Source organism: Helianthus annuus, chromosome 10, assembly GCF_002127325.2.
Source record: "Helianthus annuus cultivar XRQ/B chromosome 10, HanXRQr2.0-SUNRISE, whole genome shotgun sequence".
In the NCBI taxonomy this organism is placed as follows: Eukaryota; Viridiplantae; Streptophyta; class Magnoliopsida; order Asterales; family Asteraceae; genus Helianthus; species Helianthus annuus.
This window is the reverse complement of record NC_035442.2, coordinates 11,599,841-11,618,483: the sequence shown is the minus strand read 5'-3', so window position 1 is coordinate 11,618,483 and position 18,643 is coordinate 11,599,841. Positions and strand designations below refer to the sequence as shown.

General features: G+C 35.9%; 1 protein-coding gene across 2 annotated transcripts; it reads left to right on the top strand.

Moving 5' to 3' along the window:
- Positions 1-5,712: 5,712 nt before the first annotated feature.
- On the top strand, positions 5,713-12,556 carry LOC110883992 (serine/threonine-protein kinase tricorner). Of its 2 annotated transcripts, none has more exons than XM_022131664.2 (15): positions 5,713-5,846; positions 5,937-6,028; positions 6,851-7,161; positions 7,276-7,450; positions 8,194-8,277; positions 8,358-8,599; positions 8,672-8,873; positions 9,664-9,743; positions 9,826-9,910; positions 9,994-10,125; positions 10,221-10,334; positions 10,427-10,474; positions 11,057-11,141; positions 12,016-12,072; positions 12,182-12,556. In XM_022131664.2, exons 3-15 carry the CDS (start codon positions 6,950-6,952, stop codon positions 12,262-12,264), a joined length of 1,599 nt encoding a protein of 532 aa, XP_021987356.1. In that variant the 5' UTR covers positions 5,713-5,846; positions 5,937-6,028; positions 6,851-6,949; the 3' UTR covers positions 12,265-12,556. The 2 variants fall into 2 exon arrangements, with proteins under 2 accessions (XP_021987356.1, XP_021987355.1); XM_022131663.2 differs by having other exon boundaries at positions 5,937-6,043.
- The last annotated feature ends 6,087 nt before the right edge of the window (positions 12,557-18,643 follow it).

The following is an 18,643-nucleotide window of genomic DNA, read 5'->3' as shown; positions in this document are numbered from 1 at the left end:
GATAGGAACCGATTCAGGGTAGAGTTGTAACCGGTTCCTCGGAAGAACCGGTTCCTTCGGGTAATTCTCCGAAAAAGCTGCAACACCTGTTGGAATTGAATCCAATGGCTATAATGCCGTTAGAAATCGATTAATTGCCATGAAAACCGGTTTCAACTATATATATAACTTACACCTTCAAACATAGCTTACACCTACTCCAAAAATACTTAACTTAAACCTTCTAATCTATATCTTCAAAGCTCGTTATGGCATGCAACGATGAGGTTGTTATGGTTTTGGAAACCAAGAGAAACCCCCAAGTTTGGAAGCACTTTGATTTGTGTTTAATGAGCGAAAGACACAAGATGGCACGATGCAAAGCTTGCAACAAGTTCATGAAGGCTACGGCCAACTCCACGTTAAAAAAACACACCGATCGTCATTGTCCGGTTACAAAGGCGAAGAAAAATGAAGCCGGTGAAGCATCCGGAACCGGTTCTTCGAATGTTTAGTGTGTCATGTAATGTGGGATTTGTAGGATTTAGTGTGTTTTATGTTAAATAAATGTTTAGTGTTATCATGTAATGTAACCCGTTTTAATAAAAACTTAGTGCTGTTGTATGAAAAACTTAGTGTTGTTGTATGAAAAGTTTGGTTGAATATCATGTAATGCACCGGGTAGGAATTGGTTACGGAGGAACCGGTTCCGAGTAGGAACCGGGTATGGACCAATTTTTTTTATAAAAAGTGGAACCGGTTAAGAACCTACGGGTTTTTTAACCCTGAACCGGTTCTTCAATAAAGCGGATAGGAACTGGAACCGGTTCCAGATCAGATCTATCGGGTCAGGTTTGGAACCGGTTATTATGCCCATCTCTAGATGGGCCTACATTAAAATCTAAAGGGCCCAATCTTGGTTGGTCTAGTGTTTTATAAAATATAACACTACTTGGCTGAAGTTGAGTAAGGCCTTCTACGAATGGGCTGAAGTTGAGGAAAATATCCCTTTAGAATGGGGGTCTATGCCACTATCGGTCTACTATTAATGGGCCTGAGTCCATTGGACCTGTCTCATAATATACGTATACATCAAATTTTAATTTTACTAGTTAAATTTTCGTCCGCGCGTTGCGGCGGGAACCCAATGACTGCAAAACGCGTGTCAGTAACGGCAAGCAGATACCGAATATCAAAACATAAATAAAAATGCCGTGAAAAGGATAGTCAATCCGTTAAAAAATCGATTTTAAATAACCTAATATATAATAATAGGACCCACACGTCCTACACGTTGGAAATTCGGTTATTTTCAGTTTAGTTATTACGGTGCTCACACGTTAAGATATGGATGAGCTCGGTACCGGTAACGGCACCAGAAGTACCGATCCGGAAAATCATCCAAATTAGGTACCGGCACCGAAAATGCTCGCTACAATACGGTATGGTATTTGAAGGTAAAAATAAATAAATATAGGTATGGTGCTAGACCGGCGTCGAACCGAAAGTAACGATTATGAAAACGCCAAAAGGTGGGTACCAAATTGGTACCGAAAATGATTTGATATAATAAATTTGGTACCGATATGATACCGGTTTGATTACAGAATTTGATACGATTTGCTCATCAATAATCTAAATATCCAAATTAATTTTACATGCTACAATTCATTCATTACGTAAAAAGACAAAAAATAAAGCAAAATAAGTTGTTGTTTATATAAAATCTCATTCAAACGAAATACAGTTTACTTACTGTGTGTATGAAAAGTAATCCAAACTGTGCAATTACTTGCATTGTTACGTTGCTACAGGATTTGATGAGCTCGGTACCAACCGGTACCGAAAATACCGTTACCGAAATCCCCAAAAGTGGGTACTGGTACCGAATATACCCGGTACAGTACGGCTTGATACAATCGGTACTGGTACGGCACCGGTATTTGAGGGTAAACCCCGATGAATACCGGTGCCGAACGGATACCGAAAATACACTCAATTTGATAAATTTGATACCGGTACCCGATACTATTCATTCATTTCTATTTTTCTTCATTAATTAATTTCTCTTTTTAACATTTATACTTATTTATTACTGATTACTGTTCATTCATTTGGTTTTTTAATATATAGGTAAATAACTCACGCACCATATAGTCATGGAGGTGCACAAACCGGGATTTTTATTTTCAAACCGGTTCTAGTTATGAAATAGTTCTGTGGTCAAGAGGGCAAAAAACCTGGGTATTGCAATAACCAGTCGGGTATCACCTAGTATGAAACCGGTTATATATTATATGGTATGGAACTGTTTAATGCTACTCTATAGTCTATACGAAGGGTCAAGTATGGTATAACTAGGTATAAAAAACCGGTTCCGGTTTTTTTGATCAAGTAGGGATCCATACCTGGTTTTTTTGTGCACCGCTATCTATCCAATCTGATACTACTAGGCAAGGAATTTTAAATGACATTCTATCTAATACTATTTTCTACATGGTATTTTTGTGTCCACAAGATATCTCCTTGGCATTTTCGATAACATGTAAAGAGTAACTGATTGAGCTACAATACGTTATGTGGAGTGCAAATATACATACAACCTGTCATTGGACACACAAACATATTTGAACAAAAGATTGAGCTTGAATATTGTTCTAAGTACATTGTGTGGAATAATTGACTATTTTAGTGCCATTTGTGGACCTTATTCATGAAAAAAAATGTCTCAACAATCATCCAATCATGGATTTGGTTGTCAATTTAGTCACCTACTTTCACCCATCACTTGATTTTTTCAAGCCTTAGAAGCAAACACAATTGGTTGATATCTTCTATAACAAGTGTATAAACTATAAAGCCCAATGCCCAAATTTGGTGGCCAAGTTTTTATGATGGTCCCATAGCATTATAACTATCTCATTTATTATTTGTCTGAAATTTCTAAATTTCAAATCAATTTCAAATCATCAAAATTTATTATAGAAAAGTTGGTGTGGGCAATTGTTGGCAATGGCATCCCACTGCTAGTACTCTTTGCCGGATAACCCGACAATAAAATAAATTCATTTAAATAAGTTGTTTGATAAACAATTATTATTTAGCTAATTAACTGAACGATTGATTGATTTAAATTGAATAAGAATTGGTTAAATAATTAAATAAGTTAATAATTTAAAAATAGAATATGGTGCATTCATTGTCCATTGAACGAGTGTCAAGAATTTTGTTTGGAAAAACAATGGCATGTGACACAAAAGCAGAAGAACATGCACGTCCATGTGGAGGCACGTCGCTCATGGTCAAATTTGATCAGACATAGTCACATAGCATGCAAATTATTGTGATTTATTTAAAAAATATATAATAATTTCAAATCAGACAGTATTCTTTTTATGTTGTTTTTAGTTTTTTTTTTTATTTTTTTACATAAGTAGCTTAGCTTTTTAACCTTTAAGTAAAGTAATTATATGCCATTCCCAAAAATAAAGTAAAGTAATATATATAAAGAAAAAATATGACTTGCTAAGACTAAAAGGTATGGGGGCCGGCTGAGGCCCGACTAGGACTGGCGCCGGTCTTCCACACCGCCCCCTCCCATCCGTTCCGGCGAATCCAGCAACCCACAGCCGAAGTCGACGGCCCGGCTTTCTCTCTCTCTTCCTTCTCTGTCCTCTCCCTCTCTTTCTCTCTCCTCTCTGTCTCTCTCTCTCTTAAATAATCAAATAAATTAAAATTTTAATTGTTTTTATAAATTATGTGGGGCCCCATCCTCCACCCCCTCAAAAGTGAAGGAGGCTCATCCCCCATGAGCCGGTGATGTGGCGCCTACGTGGCGGCCCATCCTCATAAGGATGAGCCTCACCATACCCTCTAGTCTAAGGAAAAACAAAAAATAAAGGAAAGTAATTATATATAAGGAAAAAATATGACTTGCTAAGAAAAAAACACATTTTTTTTATCTAAATGTTACTTAATTACTTACATGGTGTGTAAAAACGTAGCGATATCAATGGTGTGTGTAACGATGTCACTTCCAATGAGATCGAGGGTTTAAGTTGTTTGATATGTAATGAGTCAATGATATAGATTAAGGGTAGGATTACATTGATGTTAAAAAAAAAAACTGAATTACTTCTAGACGACAAATCTTACGAATAAAAATCAAAAGCTCATAACTTAAAATAATGCACATTTTCTTATGAATAACGTTATCGAGACATGTCGTCAAAAAACTCATAGGACCCCATTAATACCCACTAAGCAACGATTCCATATAAAACATAACTTTAGATGGACATATAACCTTCAAATGAGCTTAAAGAGATCATACAGATAGAAAATAGATTCAAACACGAGATCTCTGCTAAAACGACTAAGGGGCTGTTTGTTTACCTCTTAATGAGACTCTTAATGGTTCAGACATCTTACTGATTCAGCACTTAATGGTTCAAACTGTTTTTTTCGCGAGCAGATGTCTGAATGGTTTAGACATTTGCCTCTGAATGGTTAACTATTATACTGAGTCTAAATGATTAAGACCTCTAATCTGAATTGATCAGACATTTGTCTCTGAACGGTTAAACATTATATTGGCTCTTAATGGTTCAGACCTCTTACTGGTTCAACACTTAATGGTTTAGAACTCTTCTTACTAGTTCAGCACTTAACCATTCAAAAGTTGCCAAACAGCCCCTAAAACACTTAAGACACATGACAACTAAACTAACTAACTTGTTTCTACATCTATTTATATACAAATTTAAAAAAAAAATCAAATCATTACCTGTATATTTAAAAAGCATGTCAGAGAATAGTGTCAGGCAACTGTATTTGCCCTTACAAATTACGATTTTACCCCAAGTTCATAATTACGATTTTGCTCCCAGCTCAGATTTATGATTTTGTCCTAATTGAAAATTACAGTCTTAACATCGTTGTAGCTATTGACAAATTATGATTTTACCCCAGTCAAAATTGTGATTTTGCCCACAGTTCATCGTTGTAGCTTTTAACAAATTACTAGGGCTGGCAATAGGTAACCTGTAGGTAACCTGCTAAGACACCATAACAGAAAAGTACACCATGTGATTTTTTACGTTTTTAAAAATAATCAAAATTTAAAAGTTAGGATCCATTATTTCTTCTTCTAGGTGCATAAAATATACACCTGTCTTATAGACATTGGATATAAAGTAGTTAAACGAGTCGTATTCATGTTTAAAATTTTTGTTGTTCGCGTTAGCAGATACCTGTTAAACCTACTAAGACACGATTTGCCAGCCCTACAAATTACGATTTTACCCTCAGTCAAATTACGATTTCCCCCAGTTCAAAATTACAGTCTTGCCATCGTTTTATTTTTTAGCAAACCTATGATATTGTTTTGTTTTAATCGGTTCACTGGATATAATTTTTATTCGCTAGCCCTCGCTCATTGGTCCTAACAAATTACAATTTTGCTCCCAACTCAAAATTACAGTATTATCATCGTTTTAGTTTTTTTTTTCCAACAAAACTATGATAGTGTTTCATTTTAATTGATGGAGAGATATTTGACGCAGTGCCCGCAATATGGACCGATCATAACACTAGTTATTATTCAATTATGATATCAAACCAAATCTTCATCAATCATAATGCCTTCACTCCACAATTTTCTATTCACATAGAAATAAAAGGAGTTGAGAGAGAAAATATTAAAATTTTAAAAAAATCACAAACAAAAAAACAAAAAGAGGTAACAGAAAACTTGACCGAAGAAGGTATATATAAAAACCAAAAAGGGGCGTGTGGGCATCACCAAAGATGCAACACCTTTAAGAGAGAGAAAGCTTGAACGAAAATGGCGGAACAATTCTTTCTCTGTATGTATATCTATATCCATTAATCCACACACACAAAACTTTCTGCATCTATCAACATAATAATTTTGCATTTTAATATCTCCAACACAGGAACAATTCATCAATACTTTTATTTTTTCTAACTGACGACCGATTCTGCATCAATACAATCAGATTCATTCAGTTTTCGTGATTCAGATCAGGTTTATTTCGTTACAGTAAGTTGAATTTATGTTTGCGGCACATTTTTTTATAAAGTGCTTTGAATTGATAGCTTTTTATTGCGTATCGAGCTTTATTTTGTTAAAATTTGGTGTATGTTTCGAAGTTTGCGAATCTGGAGATTTGTTAGCGTTGATTTAAAGCTATTGGATCTCGAAAAGGCGTGTTGAGTTTGTGTAATTGTGTAATATTGTTTGTTTTTGGAAGTATGTGGAATTAGCTGGTTCATAAGGTTATTTGAAACAAAGTGTTTGATAATTGTGTTGAATCGTGATCTGGTAGGTTGTTTTCATCGATTTTCGGATGAATGTTATTGTAGAAATCTGTTGTGCGAATTCGGTCTATGACTTGAAGTTTGTTAGCATTAGTGTAAAGCTATTGGATCTCGAAAAGGCGTGTGAAGTTTGTGTAATGTTTGTTGTTTTGCATTTGTATTAGGAACTATGTGCAATTGGCTAATTCTATTTGAAACAAAATGTTTGATAATTGTGTTGAATCGTGTGATATGGAAGATTGTTTTCATTGATTTTGGATGAATGTGATTGCAGAAATCTGTTGTGTAGTGGAAAATTCTTAGTGATTTGTGTGTTTATGAGGCGTATGGAGGTTTGTTAGCGTTGATGTAAAGCTATCGGATCTCGAAAAGGAGTGTTAAGTTTGTGTAATGTCTGTTGTTTTGCATTTTTATTAGGAACTATGTGCAGCTGGCTAATTGTATTTGAAACAAAATGTTTGATAATTGTGTTGAATCGTGTGATCTGGAAGATTTGTTTTCATTGATTTTGGATGAAATGTGATTGCAGAAATCTGTTGTGGAGTGGAAAATTTGTCAGTGATTTATTATGTGTTTCTGAGGTATTGGTTTGTGGTTGGTGATGAATTCGTTGGGGTGAGGGAAATTGATGGATTCTGCTAGGAGTTGGCTACACAAGTTCCAACCGAGAGATCGATTGAGGCCGAATACCAGGAGGGATTCAATGGAAGGCACTGAAGATGACTTGATTTCGGAAGAAGAGGCGTCGAATATGACAAAGCAAAAGGTTGCTGCTGCTAAAAAGTATATTGAGAACCATTACAAGGAGCAGATGAAGAATTTGCAAGAGAGGAGAGAAAGGTAGTAAGAAAGAAATCTTAGATTAACATAACAAAATACGGTGAAAGTTAGTGTCATTACGCCAGTAAACACCTAAAGTTAGAAGAAAAGTAACACTTGAATTTTGTTGAGCAGGCGTATTTTACTCGAGAAGAAATTGGCTGATGCTGACGTGTCAGAGGAAGATCAAAACAACTTAATTAAATTTCTAGAGAAAAAAGAAACCGAATATATGCGCCTTCAAAGGCACAAAATGGGAGTTGATGATTTTGAGCTACTCACCATGATAGGAAAGGGTGCTTTTGGTGAGGTATGCAATTCAAATCTTAAATCGTTACGATTAGTATTTTTTACTCATTTAGAGTAAATTGCCATTTTAGTCCCTGAGGTTTGACCAAAATTGCCACTTTAGTCCAAATAGTTTTTTTCCTGCCATTTTAGTCCAAATAGTTTTGTTTTCTGCCATTTTAGTCCCTGACTTTTGTCATTTTTTGTCATTTTCATCGATCACCACCACCACCTGGTCCACCTCCCACCACCCACCCCAGCACAACCTTCTATCATCGCCATCACCTGCCTGCACCGTCACCACCCACCCACCCCACCACCATCACCACCCACCATTTCCACCACCACCGGCCACTTTTCCGCCACCACCAACATCAGCCAACACCACCGCCATCATCGTAAAACCAACAACCACCACCATCGTCTTCACTGTAAACCGGCACAACACTATCCCCATACCATCGCATCTGCAAAAAAAAAGGAAGAAAAATGTGGTTTGACCAAAATTCACCTAAGTTAACTAAATTTTTTGAATGGAGTTAGTGGGTTGGATGAAAATGGCAAAAAATGACAAAAGTCAGGGACTAAAATGGCAGAAAACAAAACTATTTGGACTAAAATGGCAAGAAAAAAACTATTTGGACTAAAGTGGCAATTTTGGTCAAACCTCAGAGACTAATATGACAATTTACTCATTTAATTATTTTTCTTGTTTTATATTTTCTCTTATAGGCTTTATATTTTTATGGTCTTTGTGTGGTTTAGGTGAGAATCTGCAGGGAAAAAACAACAGGCAATGTATATGCCATGAAAAAGCTTAAGAAATCAGAAATGCTTCGCAGAGGCCAGGTATGTAATTTCGTGATTTACATGTTTTTGTTTTGTTAATCTTATATGCTAGTATTTAGTTTACGAACTCCATTTATTAGGTTGAACATGTGAGAGCCGAAAGGAATCTGCTTGCTGAGGTGGACAGTAATTGCATTGTTAAACTGTATTGTTCTTTCCAAGATGACGAATTTCTATATCTCATCATGGAATATCTACCTGGGGGTGACATGATGACGTTGCTTATGCGAAAAGATACGTTAAACGAAGATGAAGCTAGATTTTACGTTGCCGAAACAGTTTTAGCCATTGAATCCATCCACAAACATAATTATGTACATAGGTATGCCTTAATTATGTTTTGCAAACTAAATTAGAGTATATTTAACTTCTTATATGTTTTTTTTTGTGACAGAGACATCAAGCCAGATAATTTGTTACTTGATAAATTCGGTCATTTGAGATTATCAGATTTTGGACTGTGTAAACCGTTAGATTGCAGTACTCTTGAAGAAACTGATTTTTCAACTGGGGATAATGCTAGTGGAAGCTCAACAGGCGAAAGACGAACACAACAAGAACAACTGCAACACTGGCAGAAAAATAGGAGGACACTCGTAACAATCTTACTTTTATCTAGGCCTGTAAATGAACTGAAAGAACACGAACAGAGGCATGTTCGTGTTTGTTCATTTAACTTTAACCGAACACGAACACGAACATGAACATATAATTGAACACATTTTTTTGTTCATGTTCGTAAGCAAATAGGCATGTTCGTGTTCGTGTTCGTTCGTTTTAAAACCTAAACGAACAGTTCATGAACGTAAACGAACATAAACAAACAAACAAACTTAAACAAACCTAATTTAACAAACAATTTACTACACATAAACCGACGTAAAATAATTTTTTATATAAATTAGTGATTAATCATGATAAACTCCATTGGAAAACCCGTTGTTATTACTAGAAAGCCCAACTACCAATTAATTTTATCTTTATAAGTAGTTAGAAAAGTCGTTTTATGTTAATATTTATATATAAATATAACTACTTATGTACTTAAATTGAAAGAACATAAACTAACAAACTTAAACGAACGAACATAAACAAATGTAAACAAACGAACACAAATGAACGGACATAAATGGATGTTCACGAACATAAATGAACGAACAAAACGTGTGTTCATGTTCGTTCGTTTAATTAAATGAACATACCCCTGTGTTCATGTTCGATCGTTTATTAAATAAACGAACATAAACGAACTTCCCACTGAACAAGTTCACGAACAGTTCATGATCGTTTGGTTCGTTTACAGGCCTACTTTTATCTACTCAATTTCTGAAGAAATCATAAAGTACCTTAACCTGATGCAATTCTTGACCTCTTGTGACATTGCAGGCTTATTCTACTGTCGGAACTCCTGATTATATAGCTCCAGAGGTTCTGCTGAAAAAGGGTTATGCACTGGAATGTGATTGGTATGTAGCATACTAGCATGCTTATTTTGAATCTTGATTACGTGCTTTACGACGATTATGTGATGCTTCTTTTGTTCTTTAGGTGGTCTCTTGGTGCTATTATGTTTGAAATGCTTGTGGGCTATCCACCTTTCTACTCTGATGATCCAATGTCAACTTGTAGGAAGGTAGCTTATTTCGTACTTTCGTTATTCGACACTGATTTTTTGTTTCATACGTATGACTGGTACTAATGTTCTTGAACCTGCAGATAGTAAACTGGAAGATGCATTTAAAGTTCCCCGAAGAAGCAAGGCTTTCGTTAGAGGCAAAAGATCTAATTAGCAAACTGCTTTGTAATGTCAACCAACGGCTAGGATCGAAAGGCGCAGATGAAATAAAGGTGTTGTATGGTGTGTCCTATTCTAGCTTCTTGGAACTGTTTCGAGTATCAGTTTTTAATTACATTGACTCACTTTAATGTGTTCATTATATCAGGCTCATATTTGGTTTAGAGGCATCGATTGGGATAGGATTTATCAGATGGAAGCCGCATTCATTCCTGAAGTTAACGATGAATTGGATACTCAAAACTTTGAAAAGTTCGAAGAGGTATGTAAAACCTCTATTAATTATTATATGTAAATGACCCTTCTCTTATATATTAATTTATATTTTTATTTTTTGTTGTGTTCATGTTTCAGTCGGAACACCAAAGTCATAGCTCATCAAGATCTGGACCATGGAGAAGGGTAACGTTTATAATCTCATGGGTTTGTTTCTAATAATATAGTACCACACACGCGCACGCATACACACGTATATGTAAATGGTTAGGTTTACATTATGTTTTGAATAAAATGCCATTTTCGGTCCCTGAGGTTTGGTCGGTTTTGTGACTCTCGTCCAAAGGTTTGTTTTTCCGCATCTGGATCCAAAAGGTTTGAAATCTTGCCATTTTCATCCGGCTCGTTAACTCCATCCATTTGTCTCCGTTAAGTCAGGGGTATTTCCGTCATTTTTGTTAACTCAAAGGGCAATTTGGTCCTTTTCACTTTATGTAAAAAGACCGAATACCCCTGAAAAAGACTAAATTGCCCTTTGAGTTAACAAAAAAGACGAAAATACCCCTGACTTAACGGAGAAAAATGGATGGAGTTAACGAGCCGGATGAAAATGGCAAGATTTCAAACCTTTTGGATCCAGATGCGGAAAAACAAACCTTTGGACGAAAGCCACAAAATTGGCCGAACCTCAGGGACGAAAATGACATTTTACTCTTATGTTCTTATTGCTTTCCTCAACCAATAATGGTTTGTTTAAATCATTTGCAGATGCTTTCATCCAAAGATATCAACTTTGTTGGTTACACATACAAGAACTTTGAGATTGTTAATGACTATCAAGTCCCGGGAATGGGTCTCTCTCTTTTACCTTCTCATGAACAGACACATAAGCAGCTATGTTATAGGGCAGCCTTGGCCTGGCCTGGCCCACAAACACTTCTTTTCTCGTTGAATATGATTATAAAAACTAGAGTTAAATGCCATTTTAGTCCCTGTGGTTTGGGTCATTTTGCCACTTTAGTCCAAAGGTTTCATTTTTAACCTGTGGGTCCAAAAAGGTTTCATAGTTGCCATTTTAGTCCACTGGGTTAACTTCATCCATTTTTTCGGTTAACGAGAAGGCCAATTCGGTCATTTTATATGGCTGAATTGCCCTTTTAGTTAACAGAATTACATACAAAATGACCAAATTGGCCTTCTCGTTAACAGAAAAAATGGATGAAGTTAACCAAGTGGACTAAAATGGCAACTGTGAAACCTTTTTGGACCCACAGGTTAAAAATGAAACCTTTGGACTAAACTGGCAAAATGGCCCAAACCACAGGGACTAAAATGTCATTTAACTCTAAAAACTATGAAAAGTTTAAATACAAAAGGCTCGACGGTACGCGACCGCCAATATAATGTGCGTAATTAGGGTTAGCCTAACCCGTGCATAATAAGGGTTTAACCCAACCCATGCGTAATTATGCAAATAACGTGCGTAATTATGCAAGGTTAATTACTATTGTGCCACCGTGTTCAATTGAAAGCCTAGATTAGATAAGATGTATGCATCGCACGATAAGGTGGTTTTGTACGCTAACCAGTCTCTATAAAAACTATGTTAGCAATAATAAGAAAAAAATCAAGTCAGGTTGTTTATGATGTCATATGCATTAAAAATACACTAAAGAACTTATTTGTAAGTTTTAAAGGTATATTCAATTTTATATTCATTGTTGCAGCTGAACTCAAAAAGAAAAGTAACAAACCAAAGAGACCAACTATCAAGTCTCTATTCGGTATCTTTCTATCTTTCCTTTAACACATAGATAATAGTTTTTCCTTTACAAATTCAAAAGAAAATTTGGATTTAAAATTTGATATTTATATGATATAATTCATTTACAGAGGAAGGACCAGAAACCGACACAGAGACATCAGAGCCGCCAGCTAACGGGTCGTTTTCGAATCGTTTGCCACCAAAAGTATAAGATTTTGAAAAGAGGAAGTAGAATGAATCACAATAAGTCGTTTCGGGTACTTTTTAAAGACAAGTTTATTTGGGCAAGTATCGTAATGAAGACACAAATCTCAACTGATCAAACCAGCATCGAAACTGTGAGGGTTTTTTTTTTTTTTTTTTTTTTTTTTAGTTTAAGTCGATGTCATAATCTTTATAGTTTACTTCACATGTTCCTTTATGAAAGGACATTTTGTTGTTAAGGATGGTAACAAGTGGTCATGAAGATGAAATACAGTGATATTAATGGTGTTTAAAAACAACTCTTTTTATCTCACAAGTATAGTTTTTTTTTTTTTTTTTTTTTTTTTTTTTTTTTTGGTTTGATTTATTTCACACAAACATAGTTGTTTGGCAATGTTTCTGGGGTTCATTCATCCTCACAAATGCTTAAATATTTCCATGTCTTTCTTTAATCACACAGATTATTAATTAAAAATCATAATAACAAAAGAATTTAACTAAACTGTTGAGATAAAGCAATTTATGTATAAAACATATAAACATATCAAAAAAGATAATAGAAGAGAATTATTATACTACAGTACAAGTATTAATTTATGGAGGGGTATGGTCCAGAAGGTTGCGTACAACCATGTACACATGGGACCAAAGAAGTAGCTAAAAAACTCGGTAAACATGAGAGTGTTTCCGTATGAGGGCACTCGCGCATACACATAACAACTGCCCATGGAAGAGACAGGTAGTACACCGGGCAGCCCCATGCAACCAATCAGGCTATGACAGACCTGACTAATGCTTCTTCCATAATAAAGGAATTATGAGGGGACAACAATTACAAAAGGACAACACGTGGTGCCTATTAGCCGTTGTTAGGTGCTACCACAAGGTCTCCACTAACGGTTGGTGCCAAGGCTGACAAAAGGTACACCCGGGTCATGACGAGTGGCCAATTACTTTGTGCCACGTCACCCCCAACCCTGCAAATTCTACTTGTCTTGTTGGAAGGGACCAAAGGGATATTCCTCCACGACGACAATTGTACCAAAGCCCATCAGCCCACAATCCTCCTCCCACCTCCGGCTATAAATACAAGCCTTCTCCAAAGGTTGAGGTGTCGGCTCTCACTCTCAACACACATTTGTTCCTCTTCTTAAACGATACTTATTCTTACGCCGGAGAGTGGTTACAAGGAGAACCCCCACCTCTTCTCCTTGTAACGAGTCTCACGTTTTTTTCTTTTGCAGATCATACTCTGATTAGAACCCGAGGAAAGATAAGGGATTAACCCATCTTGACGAGACCATTCCCACGAGGATTAACCCTTCGGTTTAGACTTGGTGTGATGTAGTTTCGCGTGCACCAGCCCCACCAATGTTTCAGTTAGAAGTGTAATACTTCCGATTTTCGTTCGAAAATTTTAAAATTATATAGATCCGCCCCCGCCAATTATTTTGTCTAAAATCCCATTTTCCGTCCCCATGAAACTTTTGGTCAAACTCCGCCACCCTCCCCAACACCATTTCACCACCATCTTGATACTTCACCCCGTGAGTTGCATGGAAGCCATCAACAATTAATGCACCTTTTTCATACTTATCAAGAATATTATTCAATTGTTTTTTTACAAAGAAGTTCACTAATTGGCTAAAATTTTGAAGAAGAATCATTGCTAATTTCACGAATTAAATCAATCCCCAATTCCATTCTTCACTTCAAAATAAATACCCTGGCGGCCTGGCCCCTTGTTGGATCTTTAAATGCTTTAATCAAATTACTTGCAAGCCCAACAAATGAAGTGTCTTGGGCCTCCACTACCGAAGCAACAGACGTCACAGTTCGCAAATCCAACTTAAATGGCGGCCCACCTTCTCGTGTATGATTATTTGCAAAATTATTCTAGCAATTAATGGGATTATCTTCTACTTGCTTAACACCACTTGAATTAAAATTATCCTGATTATTTGGCATCTCCTTATTGAGTAAATTGCCATTTTAGCCTATGAGCTTTGACTTAAATTACCACTTTAGTCTAAATAGTTTTTTTTTCCTCCGGGTCTCTTAGTTTTCCCATTTTTTACCATTTTGATCCAACACCTTAACTTCGTCTAAAAGTCTCAGTTAAGTCATAGGCATTTTGGTCACCTTACATACTTCGTTTTTCTTTTTTTTTTTTGTCATTTTCATCCATCTTTACATATTACTATTTTTCTTTAATAATAATAATAATAACAATAATAATAATAATAATAATAATAATGATGATGATGATGATGATGATAATTAATATTATAACATAATATATTCAAACACCATTGCAGTTCATCTCCAACAAACGCCATTTGTAGTTGTCTCCGGCAACCACCACTACCAGCAACCACCCAACTCATCTCTGCCATCAATCATCATCCCCACCATTTGCGCCGCCATCTCCTCTACTGGACCCAACATTGTACACCGCTACTCACCAACAACCTTTTCAGGCCACCATCACTTTCCCTCTAACCAAATCGGTTTATCCATCTTCAAATCCCCACCATCCCCGTTGTAAACCCTTTAATTCAAAGATCCTCCCCCAAAAATCTCATTAACGCCACCACCATCCTCACCGTTTACCTGATCAAAACCCATCACCACCAACGCTCCACCACCACTATCACCGCCGTTCACCCCCACCACCATCACAAAGTAATCAAAACCCACCGCCACCAGCATCCGCAAATCAAAACCCACTACCGCCCACCTCAAATAAACGACGTAGATCTGTAAAGGAATCAAGTGGATCTGTAGTGTGTGAATCGAGTTCAAGTTCTCTCTTCAGATTCAAGCGAGATAGAAACATCAGTCTCGCACACTCTTCATCTTAGTCTCGCACACTCTTCATCCTTCTTTAGTATCAAAAAACGCTTTATCGATGCTTTGTTGATGATGTCAATGCAATTTTCATTTGTCTCCATTTATATATTTTACGTTGTTTGAACCCGTGTAACATTTATATACTTAAGAGTATTGAAAAAAATAAGTGGTCCAACCCGTGTACATTATTCAACCGTTGTTTTATATACTTAAGAGTATTGAAAAAAATAAATGGTCTAACCCGTGTACATTATTCAACCGTTGTTTACGTCATTTAAATGGTCCAACCCGTAAAGTTCACGTAGAATAACCTATTGTTTTTTAAGTCATTTTTCATACAAAGTAATTTATAAACAACAAACATAACCATCAATAAGTTTGCAACTTTTATTACACATTCACAACCCGTGTTTAAGTTTATGAAAAGTTTATAATTCTTCTATCGCAAAGACATTTAATATGTCATACTTTTTGTATGATTTAATTATGTATTAATATAAATAACTTTCTCGAGTCCGGGAAACAATCCCGGGTGATAACCTAGTTTCATGTATATATATACATTCATTTCATGTATTTATACCTCATTTTTATGTAATTCTAAGGAAATTTTTTAACCCAAGTTTGGTTTGGTTATTAACCAAAAGCAAATGAACCGAACCGAACAACAATTTAACAAAAAAAAAAGGAAAAAGACACGAACCAATAACCGATTGGTTAATAAAATTGATTATGTAGGTCCCCTTGATGTGTATGGATCTTCACATAATTGTCAATCCGATCAAGAGTGCGGAATCCTCTTGATCAGAATATAGCAGAATGAGTAGAAACAGAAATCACTTTCAAACTGGGTTTCTATTGATTATCAATCAAGCTGAATTACAATCAATCAAACCCTAACCACTCACAATTTCGTCGAAGCACTAATACTCTCACGAAATTGCTCTCTCACAAACTGTTTTGGCTGATTAACCTAAACCCTAAAGCCTAACCTTGTTTATATAACACAAGGTTGCAACATTAGGCTAGGGTTTACTACATGGGCAAGCCCAATTCGTCCCCTATGACCCAATGTGGGTTTAGTTTAGCCCAAACTCTATTATTTCACTATTACAAAGCTAAACCCGCTAACTGTTTATCGTTTAACTAATTACAAGATATCCAAAGACCAAATCTAAGCTGTTGTCACAAAATATGCACCAACAAACTCCCCCTTGACAATAGCTTCATAAAAACTTTGTCTTCAGTCAAAACTTTGTCTTTAGTCTTCTTGCAATCTTCAAGTAATCTTGCACTGTCTTTGGTCTTTGGATAGCTTCAGCTTCAATAGCTTCTGTTAGCAACAGACTCCCCCTAAGCTGATGCATCCAATCACCAAATCTTCAAAACGTTAGCACTTGAGTAAACTCCAGTTTAGCATTTGAATAGCAATCTTCAAACTCTTCAACTTTGTCTGCAATGTAGAAAGGAGGTTCTACCATGCATCCAATCAAACTCTCATCTTCACACCTCACAGCAACTTCTCAGCAACAAACCGCTTCAATCTGTATACTATAAAACAAACATCTCGAGAAACCATAAGAATTTTTCAACATAGTTAAATAAATTATTATTTTTCAAGAGATAGTTAAACTGTATCACAGATTAAGCATTTTCAATTTCATCACCAACACGCTAAACTTTTTGTTCAAGACACAAGAACCTGCATGATTTAAAAATTTGAACTCACTTTCTAACACCGTCTCCCCCTATCAGTAACAATTCCTCCACGAGTAACAGTTTTCCGTACGTTAAGAATTTTAAACAGAAAAAGACACTATTTTTGGATTTTTATATTTTTCTGAAAGCAAGTAAATACAAAAGCAATAAACACTCTATTTTTGTGAGAATCACTGGTAAGAAGATCATATCTGCACAATCAAACTGTTTCACACAATTAGATAATTCTTTATTTAATTTTTCATGAAAAGCAGTCCAAGACGATTACCAGTATGTTTGTCCACTTAAACACCGTATGATACGTTAAGGTAATTTTATTTACTGAAATATTAGCGTGTCCCACATCAGGATATACCCCTGCGATCAAGGTATGCACAAAGATTCATCGTAGTAGGTGAGTATACTGAATGCATCCGTTTTATTTTTCAACGATAGATAATTGGTGAACAGGTCAGTACTTCCGTACAACAGAGAGACCAAAATATCTTATCGAGGGCTAAGACAAATACCATTTTTTGGTACGATTTATGCTTTTTGCACTTTTTGAATGACTCTCTATGAGAGCTTCTTCATTTTCAAGGTTTTGGCATTTTTAGCTCTTTTAAGATATCCTGGGTGTGTCTAGGTCAGCATGTATCTGGATGCAGCAGAAGGACACCCCTGATATCCCCGGATGATATAACAGTATAAAGACCCAAAACCTCAGATTTTGGCAATCTATCAACGCAAGATTTAAGGTCATTAAACCATACACCACTGATGTGTTCCCCACCATATTTAGTTCATTTAGGTTTATATCACATTGGTAAGTTGATTATTTCATGCTTTTGCCTACTGGTACATCGTATGATGAAGTTGCTATCACACTTAAGCAAATTAGGTTCAATTTCAGTGTGACAGTCTAATTTGCTGATGTACTATCATTTCTTCTTTTTCACACAGTGATATCTCATTTTTGATTTTCTATTTTTTTTTATGTTTTTGATTTTTCAATTTTTTTTTGTATTTTTGATTTTTAAGAAAAACAGTAAACTATTTACAAAATTCTTATGAAAAACCAGTTATTCAGGATTCCTCATCCCGTTGAGTTCGACTAAATGTTCAAAGCGAGCCCTGTCAAATGCTTTAGTATAAAGATCTGCCAGGTTATCTTCTGTGTCGACTCAGCACTTGGAACTTCAATTTAAATCATTGAATATACATATATATCAACAATCTCACATCCCCCGTCCTGTGCCTGAAGCAGCCACTATCAACATAAGTTGATAATCCTCCTTAGCAGCTCCTGCACACACTAACTTAAGAAATTAGTTAGATTGGGGGACCCAAGCCTTAATGGTCTTGGGTCGTCCAAATTCACCAACTACTGGAACATCCATCCAATATCCATTACTCCTAACTGGAGTCTTGGATCTCAGACCTGTTGATGGAATTTGATTTTGATTTCCATAAGGTCTCTGGTCCTGAGGGTTCCTATATACATTTGGACTATTTGACCTTTGGAAACTTTGATTTTGAAACCTTGAATTTTGATTCCAAGAAGCATTATTGTTGTAATTTCTAAAGCCATTGTTATAAAAAGTTCGACCACCATTATTTTGGTATCGATTTTGATATTGACCTTGTCTTCTGAAATTAATTGAATTATAATTGTTCATTCTAGGTGAACTGCTTCTAGGTCTCTGATATCTGCCTGGTGGAGATCTAGGCTGAAATCTAGGTTGATTTCTTTGAAAACGTGGAACCTATGGAGTTCCTGTTCCAGCCTTATCTACACCAACAGCAACATTTTGTGGTTGCTTAGGAGCAGATTT

Bases quoted from the DNA above. Each gene is read 5' to 3' on its own strand.
- LOC110883992 (XM_022131664.2), top strand. From the start codon at position 6,950: ATGGATTCTGCTAGGAGTTGGCTACACAAGTTCCAACCGAGAGATCGA. The intron at 8,874-9,663 runs GTAACAATCTTA...GTGACATTGCAG, and splicing joins AGAAAAATAGGAGGACACTC to GCTTATTCTACTGTCGGAAC. The intron at 9,744-9,825 runs GTATGTAGCATA...TTTGTTCTTTAG, and splicing joins TATGCACTGGAATGTGATTG to GTGGTCTCTTGGTGCTATTA.